Source organism: Lepidochelys olivacea (assembly GCF_965140295.1).
Source record: "Lepidochelys olivacea isolate rLepOli2 genome assembly, chromosome: 17".
Taxonomy (NCBI): Eukaryota; Metazoa; Chordata; order Testudines; family Cheloniidae; genus Lepidochelys; species Lepidochelys olivacea.
The window spans coordinates 9,970,584-9,989,083 of record NC_140427.1 but is presented as its reverse complement, the minus strand read 5'-3'; the positions used below and the strand labels follow the sequence as shown (position 1 = coordinate 9,989,083).

Genomic DNA, 18,500 nt, shown 5'->3' with positions numbered 1-18,500 from the left:
ACTATCTAACTCTCCGTCTAGCTCTATATCCTACTTCCTGCAGTGGCCAAGTTCTTCAGAGGTAAGTGAACACCAAACATCGGTCTAAAGGATGGTTTTAAAGAAGCGTTTACTAAACCAGCCCTAAGAAGGGATGTCTTTAGGGTTTTGTTTTTAAATCCAACAACAAAACAACTCTTAAAAACCCTGCAAACAAGGTAACCATCCCAGCCCCTGCTAGCGCACAAGATCCAGACTACTTATCTTAACCGAGGCACTATTTTGACAGACCTTAAAACTGCTAAAGCTTAGACGTTCCTTGACGTCTAAGGGCTGGACTCTGCACGCCCATTCACACGTGAGTGCACGAGCAATCTGGCGGGCACGGCTAACAGTTTGCAGGACCAGGGCTGACATTAGGGGAAGACAGACATAGCTAATCGTCTCCTAGAAACAGAAGTCTGGATCTTTAACTCTCCGCACCATTTTCTATGCTGTTTTCTCGCCCCCTTTTAATTTCTTCCTCTTTTCTTCCTGCGTTCGGGTCTTTCCTGCTCAGCATCATTGCCTACCCCGACTGATACGCCACAGCAGCGGGTGTTGCTTTGGGCCAGGTCTGTGACCCAGTACGATGCCCACTGAGGACAACCAGACCACCCACGTGCTCTAAGTGAGGCATGTGCTTAAGTGCCTTGTCGAGGGCTGAAAAGTGCTCACACAGTCCCTTCTGTGACCCGGCCACAAGACAGAAGAGCTGCTGGAAGGAAAGGTGGTTACCTGCAATACCTCGAACTGGCAATCACTCCCCTCGGAGTCTGAGGGCAGAGGTCGCACTCTGGCAGCAGGAAAAACACAGCCCTAGGGGGGCTTTCCACACATCACTCAATCTGCACGTTTCACCTCATCACCCTCCCCTGTGCGCCGTGCCTGTGCGGCCTCCGGAGTCCCTCCATCATTCACAATTCCTCATCGCTCCCGAGGCCGCGCACAACTCGTCCCCTGGCAAGCAGCTAACCCTGCCCTGATCCCTTGACGACAGCGGGCTTGAGGGTTTCCACACAGAGAAATCTACTGATTGTCATGGGACTGCTGCTGGCCCACTTCTGCAGGGAGGTGTCTTGGCCCAACAGAGGGCAGCTGGCCCACCATCCGTACCCTTTAAAGGGGGGGGGGTCTGAAACCGGATTTGCTAGAAATGAACATTTCCGGACAATTTGAAGTCTCTTTTCCCTGGAGCTGGGGAACGCAAGTGGCTAAGGCCCGGCTCCTGCAAACACTCACATGCTTCACTTCACCCAGGCTGAGCAGCATCACTGAAATCACTGGAAGCCAGTACAGGATTAGAAGTTTGCTCGGGCCTATTTTTAAAGCCCGACCCAAACCCCTCCAGATCACGGCCAGTCCAAACCGGATCCGTGTGTCATGTTGTTTTCATACCTGACCCAAACCCGACACTTGTAGTCAGGTCCTGTCGTGTTCAGGTCCGGGGCCAGCTGCAAGGGCCTAACCACCGGCCTGGACTCCATTTTCTTGACTTTGTTTCCTCCGCGGAGCCACTGGGGTAATTGCCCCCCGCCCCTTTCATCTTCCCACAGCCTGTTCCCCAACCCCAGCCAGCTGGCCGCTCCCCACACTGGCTCAGCACCACACACCGAAGGGCAGCAACTCCCCCCCAAACCAGAGTCAATGCCGTTGCCTCAGGTTTGGGGGTTGGCCCCCCGGGGGGGGGGGTTCCTGCTGCCCCGGGCCCACAATCCTCCTTCAGCTGCCTCCTGCCAGCTGGGTCAGCGCGGTGGCAACTGTGTGCCCCATTCCTGCCGGCCACCACCACCTGGCTGTGTCCCGCCCGCACTGTGGAGCAAGAGGCCCTGCAGCTTGCGGCACCCTCCCTCCGCAGTGCGCACAGCAAAGCAAGGTGCCGGCCGCTGGCAGGAACAGGGCATGCAGCTGACACTCAGCCGACCCCATGGGCCGGAGGAGGGGATCGGAGACGACCTGGCCCGAGCCAGAGCAGGTTGGATCCCACTGGCTTCGGGTCGGGTTGCAAGGGTCTGGATTAGGGCCTTACTTAAATAATTACTTAGCACTGTCGGTAGCCCTGGTGCCAGCAGGGTGCCATGTACCCCACACTTGTGTTTGTGTCACTAAGACTGAATATGAACACAGCGTACGACCAAGTTACTCGTCTTGTTTCTCACAGCTGTGACAAGTCTGCTTTTAAGAGCCACGACGCAGAAACTCCACTCACACTAGGCAAGTTATAAGCAGGTTAGTGCTCAGATTGGAGGGCTCCAAAGATCACCGAGGTGCTGCAGGAAATAGGCTTGGTGATTCAGTAGGGGACACTCCCCCCATACATCACGCCAGGGTGGAGGGCTATCACAGGACACTGCAGCGTTGCGGGTGCTGGGGACAATACCCAGACCTGGGCTTCTGGTCACTTGCTGTTGTCTAAAATCCACATCATTTTTCTTTCAAGAGGCAGCATTTACCCCAGCATCCTGGCCAGTTTCAGCTGGGGTAATTACTGAGTACTCCATCAGTCTCAGTTGGACCAATTCTTCACTTCCTCTGCTCAAGAGCTGCTTGGCACTGCGGCGGGGGGGGTGGGTGGGGGGGATGTCAAACAGATGCCATGGTTCATCCTAGAAGCAGCTGCATTTCAGTGGCAAGAAAAACAATTCCAGTTCCTAAAGTGCTTTGGGATCTTTCAGGAGGGAAGCCGCTAAGGTTATCCTTCTGATATTCGTTTCCCAGCTGGAACGAGAGCTTGGTTTGAGTACAGTCATGGCAAAAGCACCATTTCAGTAAGCAGCAAATAAAGAGCTGGAAAAAGCCTGCTTTATGGGCCTCCTTCTCACAATAGATTTTCCAGCAGAGAGAGAGACGTTTGAAACACAGACTTATAGCCAGCCTCGGCATGAAGCCCAGTTGAGTCAAATCTTCAATTTATATTACATCTCTCTCTCTACTAGAGTCAACAAAATAAATTCTTTACCAGTGGAAACACCCGCGAAAAAAGCAAATACATCAGTAAGCCTTTCCAAAAGGATTCAACTGAAAGGTTTGACGGGAAATAAAATATTTATATATATATTTCAAGCCATTTGGCACAAAAGAGAACTGAATTTCAATAGATTCAGTATAAGCAGTGAAAAAAAATATTAGAAGATCATTAAAGTTTGAGGCGATTTGGAAATAATGTGACATGGGAAATGGACTGCTGCTTTAAGGAGCGAGTGAAGGGAAGCAGCCTTTGAGAACGCCCCCATGGAGATGGGTAACCACATTATTTGAGACTGGAGAGGAGAATACAAGAGCAACATGTGTGATGTAACAGTCAGGCATTAGCAGTTATACTGCAAGCTACATAAAGTGATGCTGCCAGGTTGGAAATCCTACATATGTACCATTGTTGAGAGGCAGCACAATCTAGTGGAAAGAGCACTGGACTGGGAGCCAGGAGATCGGGGGACACTTCCTGGCCCTGCCACTGACCGGCTGGTTTGACTTTGGGCAAGTCAGCGCTTGTCTATACCTGGTTTAGTGAGGTGTAACTTTCAATCCACACTAGCATGTTGCACACTAATTGGCCCACGGGGACCCTGCTGTCATACACTAAAAGTTCCCCAGTGCACCCGTGGAACGACATTGACATACACTAGGGAACGTTTAGCGAACTAAAATTTACACCCCTGCGGGGTAGATTAAAGCACCATGTAGACAAACCCTCACTTTACATCCCTGCGTCTCTGTTCCCCCTCTCACCCTCTGTCGGTCCATGTAGACTATGAAATCTTCAGGGGAAAGGCTGCCTCTTACTCGGTGTACGTTCAGTGCCAATGCTCGGGTTGCAGCCTCTACACAGAGTGTGATTAATGATTACATCCACAAAGAACATTATTTAGGTTGCAAAGTTGAGCATTCCAAAGCTTGAAAACACCAGATTTAAGGCTGTCTTTGCAACCTTAATTCTGACCCCTGGTGCGCCCATTCTGTGACTGAATGAAGCAGGGTTCCTTTGGAAAAAATTAGTATATGATAATATAATTAACGGCTGGACCACAACGCATATGCATAAGGGGGCAGAATTAAAGCTATATTGAAGGTTGTCTCCCCCTCCAAATTTCATGAAAGATTCATCCTGTTTACTGACCAGTTTTAGCCAAAATTCTCTCAAGGAATGCAGTCAGAGAGTAGACATGGCGATTTGTCTGAGTTTCTCTCTCAGCAAAACCTAAATGGAATTCCTTGGGACAAAGAAAAGGCACTTCTCTAGCCAAAGGCTTCCCCCGCGCTGAATTTCATAGGCTGCAAACAATGGAGGTGTTAGAGCTCTTAAAAAAAAGTATTGCAAGATTCTTTTATAATGGTAAGTGTTTGGCAACCCACCTACCAGAGTCACTACCCGCTTCCCCTATAATAATATAAACTTAAGTGGATTAAAAACAAAGCTTTTTAAAAAAAACCCAAAAAACAGGAAACCTATGGGTGGAACTTTCAAAGGCACTTAGACGATTTAGGAGCAAAAGTCTCACTGAAAGTTACATAGGTGCCTTTGAAAGCCCCACCCTAACTCTTAAAATCCTACATGATATCTACCTTCAACACTTCCATTTGGCTTGGACCATAAAAATGAACTAGTCAGTTTCACTTTCAGAGTCTCATGCACTAGGCAGATATTACAATGTTTGGGTTAAGACAAACAGGTCACTGATTTGTTTAGTAGACAAAAGTGATTTATATAAACTCATACACTCAGATACAGGTATGAACAAAACCCACGATTTTGCCTTAAACTTCCTGGCTCTCTCTCTTTAAACTCAAAATCTGGACCATGTGCCAGCTTTCCACTTGTCCTGGACTGTAGTCATCACTTTCAATGCAACGTCAAGGGCCAACCTACAGTGCTCATCATATGGCAGTGTCGTCTGGAAATACACTGGGTCATTTCGTGACATGAAAGTTAAAGCCATGGGCTCCATGCGGGTTTTCACTTGCCATCCTTGGAGCTTCTTTCCTCACCTAGTCACTCCCAGCCAAACCACACCACGTAAGCAAGCTTGCTCTGCTTGAGATGCGGTATGGAGGAGGCAAAGCACACCGGCTATTATATAAAAATAGGAATAATGATACTGATCCACTTTGTAAACCGCCTTGAGATCTCCTGACATGATGCACTGTACAAGAGCTAGGTGCCACTACTTTGTGAATCCCAGACAAAGAGCGTGTCGGTGTATTGCCTGGGGGAGAGCAGGACATTAGTGATTTCGAGGCTGGCTCGCTTGCCTGGGGGAGAGCAGGACATTAGTGATTTCGAGGCTGGCTCGCGTGCAACTTCACTCTCCTGTAATGTTCCTCAGCTGCTCAAGCGCTTAAGTCACGTGAACAAAGCTCTGAGAAAAGCAACAGGGCCCATGTCTCCAGACATCTGGGCGGTAAGCAAAGGAGGACGGCGTGGGCCCAAAACAGCCTGCGCCCAGCAACGGCTCTGAATTCAAACAAAAAAATTCTGATTCAAATGTAGCCAGCAATTCAGTCCCAGCATGAAGTCAGAGAATCATAGAAATGTAGGGCTGGAAGGGGGTCACCCAATCCAGCCCCCCTGCACTGAGGCAGGACCACGTAAATCCAGACCGTCTCTGAGGGGTGATGGTCTAACCTGTTCTTAAAAACCTTCAGTGACGGGGATTCCACAATCTCCTTGGAAGCCTGTTCCAGTCCTTACCTATTTTTAGCCCATTCATACATGATGCCAGATAAAAATCTGCCCCGATTAGGTGAGAAGCTGCAGCAGCCTTTTCAAGGCAGCTTCCAGCTCTTGCTTTCATCTAAAGGTCTGTAACATCCCTTCTGAGCCACGTTCTGAGAAGGAACATTCACGATATCCTATTAAAGCCAGCGGTAGCATCTTCAAATCAGCAGCCCGCTGCAGGCAAGCTTGGAAGAGGGGATCCAGAGAATGTGCACCCCCATTAGCAGAAATGCTGGGAGCCCCTTGTCTCCTGCGGTGCTCAACAGGGTCCCAATTCCCACTGTGAGCAGGGAGGAGAGAGATCACCGGGCTGACGATCCCTTCGATTTCTCCCAGAAAACCCTTCACAAAGAGCTTGATACACCTGTACTTAATTCCCTCTGGGATCAGGGTGATCCGACTCCAGGTCAGAGCTTTGGATGTTTTTCTCCCTTGACTCCAACGCGTCTTGCAGATACTTGCCCACAATTATATTTTGTGCAGACATGGGCATTACATCAGAGGCATTCAAAAGGGCCTTCAAAAGAAGGTGGGAAAGTATTGGAATGAACTGGTTAATAGGTACCACCACTGGCCTCGAGTGGATGAAATCAGAATTGCTCAACTGTGCAATAGGCCTTATACCGCTAACGGTGAACGGGGATTCTCTTTTATCTCAAGTGGGAGAAGTCTATGATTCAGGAGCAGGAGGATACTGCTAATAGCAAAATGGAGATTTTTCTTCAACTCTAGTAGTAGGGTTTTTGTTTTGTTTTTAAGGATCCAAGTTCATTCCTTGCTGTCACAGTGGTATCCCAATTAAATACGTAGTAAAGCATAGTAGCACACCAAGTTCCTCGCTGATCACAAATAGAGAAACTGAGGGGCAGAGAGAGAGAGAGATTTTAAGTGACATGCCCAAGGACAAACTGTAAGAGAACCCAGATCTCATCTTGCAGATCCCTGCTCTAAACACTAGCCCACACTGCCTTCTGTTCATGTTTGCTCCCAGTATCTCTAGTACCGATAAGACATGTTGCGGGAAGCAACGCATTTAGATTTTCCATATAATTTTAATATAGTCCATCATAAACCGACAGTGAAAACTTGACTACGATGCTATATCTCTGAGCGCTAAAGTCAAGAAAGCAACAAAGCATGATGCCTAATCGGGGCAGATTTTTCAACATTCTCCAGAAAACAAAACAAGATGCCAGACACCTGCAGCTGTTTCCAAAAGCAACATTACAAGACTAAATACAAACCAAAGCTGGGGCCAGCGTATCAGCAACAGAAGCGAATCCAAGCAGGAAAGCAGCCCTCACCTCATGGGTACGGTGGATAAATGTGTTTATCCCTAGGCATGGATGACATGACCTTCAGTGTGATCAAAAAGAAACTCAATCAACAGCATCAGTCGCACGGGGGGAAATAAGACATTTACAACATAGAGATACGTGCGGGCTGGAACGTCATCGGACAAACAGGTTTAAAAAAAAGTTTTAATGTCTACAGCACTTCCAAAAAGATATAGCAGCAGACTGAACCTCACTAAGAATAATACTGTTGTATAGGGCTTTTCATCAGTAGATCTCAAAGCACTTTACAGAGAAGGTCAGTCTAATTAGCCCCCGTTTTACAGATGGAGAAACTGAGGTGAAATCACTCACCTAAGGTCACTCAGCAGGCCAGTTACAGAGGTGGGAATAGGAGCCAAGTCTCCGGTGTCCCAGGAGTCCTGAATGCCTAAAATTACCTTATCTACTAGGCTACAAGGCCTCCTAAGTCGCTACATGGCTATTCCTCTTCCAGGATGGATAAAAATCAATAAAAAAAATCTGATTTTTTTTATTTAAATAGGATTTTTTTAATAAAATGCCTTTTGAGGAAAAAGCCTATCTAAAGATAATTTTAATTAAGATACATTATAGCTCAAAGATATCTCATCATGGAATAGGGATTATAAATTCTAATTCTGTAGTATGAGACAGTATATTCATGTAATGTTTTAGAAAAGTTTTGTAAATGAGTTTCAACAGTTCATGGATTAGGGACCCCATCTTATGGGGTTCCGCAGGCTTTTGTATAGATTATTTAGGCTAATCTTTCTACCTACCCCATGGGACTCACACTCAGTCTAGAAGATACCATCAGAGATGCTTAGTTTTGCAGTTCTCAAACTGTAGATTTGTGTCTCCAGAGATAACATGCTTGTTAACAGCAAAAATATTTTTAAATAAATAAAAAATATATATATATAGAGGTGAGAAATAACAGACGTCAACTCTATTGTCCCTCTGCAGATTTGTGTACACAAAGTCAATCCCTTACCTCTCTCTAAAAGTGCAAAGTTTCAAAAAGTTCAATGAATAGAAGATTGCGGGGGGCAGAATAGATCTGGACAAGGAGAAGTCTGGAGATAAATGTGAGGAGCGAGGGACATATGCTTGTTTTGTTAAAATATTATATGTTTTCTGTTAAAGAAAAAAATCCAGAATACATAATGTTGTTGTTTTAGTTAAATAAAACAATGTAAATGTCTGTCTGGTGATGTTCTCCTCCTAATACAACATGGCAAGAAAATCGTCCAAATATTAATAATCATCCTGTTGGAGTGGAGATAGTTCAACTCCCAAAAACTTCATAAATATCTGCTTCAATTACCTTTGGTAAATGAAATAACCAAACAATCATTCATTCATTTTCCGATACAGCTGTAAAACTAATCTGAAAAGTTTTCAAAATAAATCACTGTTTAAAAATGTATAGTGTGTACCTTCTAAAAATGAAACCTACATCTCTGAGTTGTGAAGAATATGTATTAAGGTTATAACCACCACCAAGAATGCGCTTTTATGTAGAAAACTATTTAAATCACTAGTCAGGAAGACTCGATTTAATCACGATGATCAAATCATTTTGATTTAAATCAAATCTACCCTGTCCTTTTCCCTCTCCTACTGCCCCCAAAGTTTGATCCAATGAAGATGACAGCATGTTTTGAGCAACACATCATCATATACTGTAATTTCAGGGGAAGATTGAGGCTAAGAGACATTTGGGCTAGTGGATACAGCACTGGGCTGGGAATCACGATATCTGGGCTCTGGCACTGTTGTGGCTCCTTGCTCAAATTACATCCAGTTTTGTGCCTTGGTTTCACCATCTGTAAAATGGGGATAATAAATACTTACCCTTCTTTATAAGGAACTTAGAGATCTCTAGATAAGAAGGCTATATAATCAGAGCTAAGCATTACTGTTAGAATGATGCTGGGCTTTTCCCCATCCTGAGTATGCAGTGAACCCAATATCATCCCAGCAGAACACCTGTACATTAAAGATGGGCTTCAGTAAAGAGATTCAGGTCTGGGTTTCAAACCACCCAACATTTGTGGCTGTTCAGAAGTGGGGATTTGTCTGGCCTCGTCTAATGGCAGGGCCCCACCTGCATGTTACAAACCAACCCTGGGGTTTGGATTCCCGCCATGAATCTGTGCCCTTCTACTCTGCCACCTGACCTCCCCCGCTTTTCACTCCCTTCCGTCGGCCTTTCCCCCACGTCCATGTAACAGCTGAACAGCTACCGTTTGTGAAGCTACAGACTGCCGGGATATTTACCATGCCACTGGCACCAAAGCAAATTGCCAGGTGGGGTATCCAGTCTGCGCGAAGAGAGTTCTGCACTGAGGAGCCAAGCTCTGGGTCTTTTGCAAATACAAATCAACACAAACAACAACGTATAAAGCGCCCCACCGCAGCACTCGCTACTGCGGCTCCTGTCCCATGGGGCTGGGCCCCACTCCGGAGATCGCGAGCGAGGGTCGGAGCACCACTTGCTCAGATCCGGCCTCCCCCTCGCGCCCCGCAGCCCATCATCATGACAGAGGGGAAGCCAGGCCAAACCTGGGTGGTGCTGTGACCCTGTGCACCAGGCTGCAATGGGTGGGGCAGATGCCACCACTGCAGGATGAAGGCAGGGCTGGCTTGCTCTGCCACTCACTCCCCCAGCACCTCCCACCCCCTCCAGGGCAGGAACTGATCCTCGACTCCCCCCCTCCCGGGATAAAAAGAAACAAAATGAAATTCCCCAAAAAATAAAATGAAAAGTTATACAAAATAAAAAGGCATTTCATGGGGCTCTACTCAGGAGCAGGCCAGGCTGCAGGCATTATTTGCGGGGGGAGGGGGACACACATTATACTGCACCTGAACCCCCAGAAGAACGTCCAGGAGCAATAATAGGTGGCACTTAGACCAGTAATACCTGGCACTTTCAAAGCACCTTACATAACCTGATGCTAAGTGCGCCTGGAAGGCCAATGCTATCATCCCTCTTTAGCCCAGGGGGGTTAAGTGACTTGCCCAAGGACACGGAGGGAGGATGCGTCTGAGCTGACAGCAGAACTCAGGCATTCCTGGTTCCCAGTCCTGCACTCTCTCCCCCAGAACATCCACGTTCTAAGATTGGTTTAGTACAAAGAAGGCAAAAGCATCTGACATGTGTCATGCACAGGAGAGGAGAATGGAAATCAGCACAAAAGCCCGGCTGAGGGAAACAGGCAGAGAAGCCAGGTACAGGGCAAGATACGGGTGCGGCCCAACGACGCGCAACCGGTTGCCCAAGACCAGTCATGCTCATAGTTTTCTTACTGCCTTATTCACAAACCGCAAATATGCTGTTGCTCACGCATCAGCTGAGCTGATAGGTCCTTTCCATCTCTAACGTATAACTGGCAGGAACGGTCATATCCCAAATGTCCTTATTAATTATGCATAGAAGAGTCTGGGCATCTGTCCAGCTCAGCACGACAGGGCTTCCTGGACCCAACACAAGTCAGACATGCCACAAACAGGCTGTGTCTTAAGACACCGGTTTTATTAATACAGTTCAGAGGAAGAGCAACTGTCTGTTGTACAACAACGGGCGAAATTAGCACCACGGGAGGACTGGTTTGTCAGGGAAAAGAAAAAGCACGAAGCAGGAACCTTGCAACTCCAGCCCCACTAAGATTCTTAATTAGTTACAACAAGCAAGCTGACTTCGGCTCAGCCACGGCTTCATCACTGAGCCTTGTTCAATGCCCAATTCTGTCTCCGTATCAATAGAGCCATTTTTCTGGGCTGTCAAGTCAAGATACTGCTGAAATCTCTCTTATCTCTGCTGCTGTCAAAGTCATCTGACTGCGGTTTTGATCTTAATTGGTTGAAGAGACTATAAGAGTTTTGAAAGGGATATAAAACCTCATGCTTCAGGGCTTAATACAATCTCTTACTAATGTGGGTCAGGAGGAAATCTTCCCTGTGGGCAGGCTAACCCCTAATTGCCTCCTGCAGGGTGTCTTGCAACTTCCTCTGAAACAACTGGTACAGGCCTGTTAGAGACTGGATACTGGATTAACAGGACCTTGGGTGTGATCCAGTCTGCTAGTCCCTAAATTCTTATAGATATTTTAATTTAGCTAGTGAAAATATTGATAAATGCAGAGGATGACTAATCACGTGCTAGATTGTTGCCTTTGATAATGGAATATTGTCTATTCCCCACCATTTCATGTGGATGCAATTCTGATTCATGCTGGGTTAACTACCCCACCACAGAATACAGGGCTAATTAACCCCTGGTTCCCCAGATTCCAAAACTGGCCTTTTTTAGCCTCTCCCTAAACAAACCCCTCCCCTCGTGGTCATGCTTTGGACCCAATCCTTGCACAACCGCTGAAAGAGCGGGGAACTGTGGGTGCCCGAAGAACGCAGGATCAAGCCTTCTTAATTTAATTTAAGCAAGAGCGGATCACAGCCATACAAATGTTTAGGCAAACTACCACATAACGATAAGAAGCATCATTACAAGATGTGAATGTCCAAAAACATTGTTCCTAAACACAGAAAAAAAAAACCCACGTGATGTTTTTGTAATACCACAAAGGAGTGGAGAGATTTATAAAAGCTTTATCTATGCAAAAGAGTGAGTTACGGCCAGATTCGTAGTTTCATAGAGCTTAAGGGCAAACGGGGCCATTAGATCACTCGTCTGACCTCCTGTATATCACAGACCATTAAATTGCACCCAGATACCCCTACATGAGGCCCAGTAACTTGAGTTAGACTAAACTGTGACACAGGCACAGAACAGGAGAGACTGAGGTGCCACCAAGGCCTCTGCAACAGCAGGGGATTGATTAGATGAGATATGCCCATATGATCTCAGCAAGCGATCCATACCCCATGCTGCAGAGGAAGGCAACCCCCTCCCATGCCTTATTCCCCCCTCTTCTTCCACACACACACAGTCACAGCCAATCTGACCCGTAAGAAAAATCCCTTCCTGATCCCAGATCTGGTGATCAGTTGGACCCTGGCCCCATGAAGACACAGCAGACAAGCATTTAAGAAAGAGGAAAGTGAAAAAGACCAGAACAGATCAGGCCAATTGTGCGTTGGGGAAAAAATTTCCTTCCTGACCCTTGCAGGCATCTACCTGAAGCATGAGATTTGATTTGAATATAGTCACTATTTTAAAGCAGAGTTATGAGCACATTGAGGGCAATGCAGAGCTTCCTGTTTTCACCCTCGCCCATGAAGGAAGGGAACGAACAGGGAGACTCTAAGACCAGAACAGACCACACAACCATCCAGTCAGAGCTCCTGTACACACAGGCTGCAGAATCTCCCACAGAAGCTGGATTAAAACCCACGTTCTAGGAAGATAGCTCATCTCATTTTAAAGACTTCAAGTGATGGAGAGTTCACCACCTCCCCTGCTAAACTGTTCCAATGTTTAGCTACCCTCGCTGCTCGGAAATTAAGTCTTATTTCAAGGTTGAATTTGTCTCAACTTCATCTTCCAGCCACTAGAACCCAAAATGACCCCTTTACGAAATACACTAGAAACCTTATTATTGCTACTGATTTTACATAGAAGGGGCTTGGACACTGCAGCAGTATAAAACCAATAGATTAGATTAGATGCAACTCTCCAAAATTTCCTTTCTTGAAGTGGAGGGGCAGCTTGGTAAAGTTTTTGCTAAGAACTGCAGCCGCACTTTGGCCCCACTAATGCCACCTTTCGGAACACAATTATGAAATGAACTTCAGTAATTTGGCTGTGCAGATCTGATAGATTCTTGGATTGCTTATTTTGCTAAGTCACAAAGGCAACTGTAGAAAGGGTTAAACAACTGCAGCTGAACAAAGCCTCTGTTTCCCATTCATTGCCTCCTGGAGGGAAATTACATTTTAATTCAATCTGGCCAGAGCTTTATTTTATTTACTCTAGGCAAACTCTTAACTCTTTCAGCCTTATTGGCAAATAGATTAAACAAATTCATCACATCAGAAGCGTAATTTTTTGTTGCAATATTAAACCTGTCACTTGAGACCAAAAATCCAGCAGCGACTCCTGATTTTTCACTGGCAACAAAAGCCGGAGCGTTTGGCCAAAGCGTTTACTTAGATTGTAAAATCTTTGGGGCAGGGACCATCTTTTTGTTCTGTGTTTGCACAGTGCCTAGATCAACAGGGCCCTGGGCCTATGAATCCTGAAATAGAAAGAATACATAGAACTCGCCCAGTGCTATTTCTCACAAACAGGATCCTGGATTATGTTCTTGACCTCAGATAGCGACGTTTTACGCTCGCTAAGGCCTGGTCTACATTAGGAAATGAGACTGGCATAACTACATCGCTCAGGGGTGCGAAAAATCCACACCTCCGAGCAGTGTAGTGAAGTCAACCTAAGTTCCCATGGAGACCGCACCAGGCTGACAGAAAAATTCTGCCATTGACGGAGCTACTGTCTGTGGGGAGGTGGACTACCCACACTCCCGCTGGCGTAGTGTCTACACTGAAGTGCTACCACGTTTTAAGTGTAGACAAGCCCTAACGTCCCAATCCTGCAAACTCTTAAATCCATAGGAAACTTCATTCATGGGTGTGCGCTCGTCAAGACAACCGGACAACTCCCATGATTAATGCTAGGCATCTGTCAGGAGTGGCAATTCAGACATTTCTTGGGGGTTAGCGGTGAGAGCAAATTCCAGTCCCTGCTACCAGCAGGGACACTGTTCTCATCCCCGCTCAGTCCCCCAGCTAGGGAGTCTCCCCTCTCTTTTACCCGCACAGTGTCGGTGGACTCCCAGGAGCTCCTGTACAGGAACAGGCCCCTGCCCTCATGCGCCAGGTTGCAACATGGGCTAGCCACCCTTCCGTCTGTATAGTGGGTCAGCCAGGACAAATTTCAGCAGCACTTTGGCCATGCAGCTGGAGAGCAGTCCAGAGCGTTGCCAGTCGCACTGATTTCGTGTGTGACCCCTGCCTAAAGGGATCCTGTACTCTATCAGCCCAGCCGCTGCTAGCGCGGTCTGAGGCCACGGCTTGCCCCCCTGACTCCCCCGCTTACGGACCCTTAAGTGCAATAACCTTGTGGGGGGTAGGGGGTGTTCGCCCCGTCAGCGCCTCCGAATTGGCATGGGTGTCGTTATTTGCAGGATTGGAGCCTCGGGACATCATTCTCAGGCCTGAGCTTGCTCCGCGACTGATTCCAGCGAGAGCCTGACCCGGGGCTCGTCTCGGCTGATCACCCTGGTGCAGACGCCCAGCATCTGCGGCTCTGTGGACGTCAATCGGCATTACCGGGGCTGCACTTTCGATCTAACCCACAGCAGGCGGCACAAGTGGAGGGACGACAGAAGCGCCCCGCGCACGACTGCCCCCGGCAGAGCTCCTGGGCCCGGCTGCCCGCTAGATGTGCCCGAACTCCATCGTATCCAGCACCGATTAAACCACCCCCAGCGTGAGCCAGTCCCTGCCCCGAAGAGCCTACACGGGGCCAGGTCAAGACGCTGCCGTAAGGATCCGGAAGCGGCACCCTTCTGGGCACGTCTCCATCTTTCTTTTATGAATGAGCCGGTCTCTGATCCCCCATTACTGTGGGAGTGTCACCGGAGGCAAGGTGGGGGGGGGAGGAGTTTTTCCCCTTCCCGCTGAGCCTGGGCTGCCCCCTGAGCTAACCGGGCACGTCCCCCCAACCCTGCTCTCTCCCCTCTTAGTGCCCAGGCTCACCCCCCACCCTAGTTTAAGGAGCTGCTGGGGGGGGGGGAAGCCCCTTGATGCTCATTCCACTGACCCTCCCCAGGGCAGACAGGCGCTGGGTGGGGGTGTTGCACCGCTTCCTCCCCCAGCCACTGCGGGAAGAGCCTGGGGGGTTCACTGATCCCCCAAAGGCGCTGGGGTTGGGGGTGTGTCTGGGCTCGGCCACAGCCCCCTTGTGGCACCGGTGCGTCCTTGGCGCCAGACCCCCGGTGCACCGATTTCCCCCCCGGCCAGCACAGACCTCCGTCCCCCCCCACGGGGGGCTGGCACTAAGGGGGGGGGCGCTGCCGCACCCCGGGACTGCAAACGGGGCACCCCCCTGATCCGCAGACTGGGGGGGGGCAGCTTTCACTGCTCCCCGTTATGCCCCCTGCTCCGCCAGGGGCCGGGGCAGGGAACCTGGACCCCCCCCGGCCGAACCCCGCAGCCCCCCCGGGGCCGGGGCCGCCCCCCCCGGGCTCTCACCTCCTTCTTGACGTTCCACAGCAATTTCTCCTTCGCCGCATCCCCCGAGCCGCTCATGGCCGGGGCCGGGGCTGCCGCCGGGGGCTCCGCCGGCCCCGGGGGCTCAGCGCGCTGCGGACGGGGCGGGGGCCCGGCCCCGGGGGCCCAGCCACGCACCCTCCAGCCCAGCAGAGCCACGCCGCCGCCGCCGCCGCCGCCCTGGGCGCCTCTCCGCAGCCATCTTCCCAGCCTCCGGCCTGACGTCAGAGTCCTGGCCCGGCCCCCGCCCCCGGGGGGGGCGTTATTTGGCAACAATAACAGTGTGATACCGGCTGACACCTGCACACGCCCGGAGCCGGTGCACCCTGGCAGGCGCGATCCGCCCCCCCCCCCCCGCAGCTGGGAAGGATCAGCAGCAAGGGGGAAGCGCCCCCCCTACCCCCCCGGGACCTAGCGCTGCCCGCCGGGAAGGGGAAACAAAGCGGCGGGGTTTGGGAGGCGGAGACCCTCGGAGCTAAAGGCACCTTCAAGCCGGGGAAGCTGGTTGCACCTGGGGGTGCGTCAAGCGGGAATAAAACCCCCGGGGGGGGGGGCTCCTGCGCCGCGGCGAATGAAACCCACCAAGCCCCCCCCCCGAGGAGGCTGCGCGGCGCGTTTCCGAAACAAGGGCTGCCCCTGCAAGACACCGGCACTGGTGCACGGTCACGTTGCACGCAAATTGGGGGGGGAGAGGAGAAGGGGAAATTATTTTATGTTTAAACCCCTGCCGTGTAACAAACGCAAAACCCCAGGAACGGCACCCGCCCGCGGCCTTGCTCAGCCCAGGGCAGCGGAGCAGACTCCCCCCCCCGCCGGCTCCAGAAATCTGTTTACTGACATTTCCTGCTGATTTAGTCACTCTCGAAGGCGGCCTTAAAACGACACGCAGCTTCCCCCCCCCCCCGCCCCGAAACGCCAAATCCCTGAGGCCCTCGGCCCTACAATCTGGCCCCGCCCCCCGGCAGCGAGCGACCCAACGTTCCCCTGTCGAACTCTGAGCTCGGGAGCGTTCCATGGTAACCACGGCAACGAAGGGTGCGGCGCGTTCGACTCCCTGCGCGAAGCGTACAAGCCGGGTCTGGACATTCTGTACTCAGGGTATCGCCCCCCTGCCCCTCGCGCTAGTTCGCGTGAGGCGTTGGAGACGGGAGGCAGAGGATTTGTTCTCGCTGAACAGCTGCTTTCTCTGCTCGACCTGCCAGTAACCGCAGACCCCGCAGTCCGTGGTGGGCAATCCCATTGCAAAAATCAAATCAAGGCCCTTGAGTTAAATTAGCAGATTTACCAGCTCCCACTCAACGCCCAGCAGGATGTTCTATACCCGCGACCCAATTCATACAAACGGCTTTCTGCTCTCAACAGAAAGTTAGACCTGTTGGTCCTCTCACGTTTTGCTCTCGCCCCTACCGTGGCCAGAAACAGTAGCCTCACCCCACCTCCTCCTTGTAAAACTGCCAAGGAAACTGGCGCCACCTGTTTGCAATAAACGCTCGGCCCAGCTTCAAACAAAGGGTGCTAACAGGGCCTTTGCAGCTCAGCTGAGGCTTTTTGAAAGAGTCAAAACAAGTAGCAAGTATCTGTACCTAGAAGCTTCTGGTCTCCCCTCACGTTTCTTACACTTCCATCCTTTGCCAAAAAGCTATTGCTAACTTATTGCCTGAAATGAGCTGTACTCATTCCAAACAAAGCAAGTGAGCAAACCTGGACCTGAGGACAGGCTATGACTTAGAAAAATTCAAAGAAGCTTAAATATTCACCATATGTTACAGGAGCAGGGGGTTTTTTTGTTTGTTTTTTAAAAGGGCAGTGCAGTAGGGTAAAAAACCAATATGTACCTGTCTTGCTAACACTTTAGATTTAATTGAAATTTAAAAGAAATTACATTTGTAAAGACTTTATCATGTTTTAATGTCATCTTGGCCACTACAAAGGACTAGTCAGTTTCACTTTGATTCACAGTCAATTTCACTTTCAGATCCTGGTAGAACAACAACATTTTGAGCACAAAACTGCAGGGAATATTTATTTTTAAGTGACATCATTTTTTTTAAAAAAAAAAGGAAATATTTCTACTGAACTTGGGTTTTAGAAAAGCTTGCTTTTCTAAAGCTGAAATTAGGAATCTGTGGGGCAGGACCATCTCTGAAAATGTACAGTGCCTAGCGCAATGGGGCCAAATCTGTTGGGGGCTCTAGGTGTTACTGGAATGTGCATAATATATCATGCCTACTTAGATCCTCATTGGAGACAACTGACCACACTATACAATATTCAGGAGAATGGAAGAGTCTTCACATTGGGAGCAACTTGATCTGGACTGCATAGAGGAGCAGAGCGCGTGACAGATGGAAACCCTATTAGCAGAGGCGGAAGAGGAAAAAAATAGCAGCTTCCCAATCTGTGTGGCAAATTACACAACTCTATGGAAGCTTGATGACAACAAAATAGATGCAGAGGAGTAACACACATCCCCCAATCACGAGGAACCACTGCCCCACCCAACAAGTGGGAACAAGTGGGCCACAGGAGCAGGTAATGGAGGGAGAGCATGAATTCTTATGGTGCTTCATGCCATCATGCTCTTGAGTTTTATAATGTCCAAGGCCGCATCATAAAGCCGGGGTAGAAGCTGCCAAATCATGAATAAGCAAGTTCTCCATGAGGACTATGGGAACCAATGGTAGTTTGTGGCTGAGGTTGGAACCGATGACGCAGTAGCGATAGGGGGAGTCTGACATTGTAGCAAACCCAGACTGCCGGCATTAGAAGGAAAGGAAGAACAAAACAGTTGAAGTGAGGAAAGGCTCCTTCCTATACCAACCACACTCAGACTAGAAATCTCAACCAGGTGGCTACAAAAAAAATACACAGGTGCCAGCAGCAAAAGAAGCAGCTAAATTAAGCTGCTAGGCGAATGAACACATGCCCAAGACGGTTAAGACAGCGCCAAAAAGGATGCACCATTCTAGACAGTCAATGCATCTTGCAGGAGTAGCTGTGAAAAAAAATCTCACTTGTTTCACCCTTTGTTGAAAAGAACCACCGAATTGCTGATCAGCTAGAGATCATAAATTGTTACAGTGAACATGAAAAGCACTGAAGTTAGTACAGATAAAAACAGCCATATCAGCCTCTGGATATATAGAAATAAAAATCATAATCATAATTAGAAAAATCATAACATGGTGATGTAGGGAAATATCTACGGTGTC

At 49.1% G+C, this 18,500-nt stretch overlaps 1 protein-coding gene across 6 annotated transcripts in view; it reads right to left on the bottom strand.

Annotated features, from left to right (window-relative positions):
* SGSM2 (small G protein signaling modulator 2) overlaps window positions 1–15,487 on the bottom strand; it is a 142,076-nt gene extending 126,589 nt beyond the window's left edge. For 3 of the 6 annotated variants that reach the window (XM_084650857.1, XM_084650860.1, XM_084650859.1), the window contains exon 1: window positions 15,271–15,486. In XM_084650857.1, the coding sequence (XP_084506983.1) occupies window positions 15,271–15,327 (57 nt within the window). In that variant the 5' untranslated portion in view covers window positions 15,328–15,486. Of the gene's footprint in view, window positions 1–15,270 lie in introns of all 6 variants that reach the window. The other 3 variants (XM_084650858.1, XM_084650862.1, XM_084650861.1) reach the window with 3 other exon arrangements.
* Window positions 15,488–18,500: the final 3,013 nt, after the last annotated feature.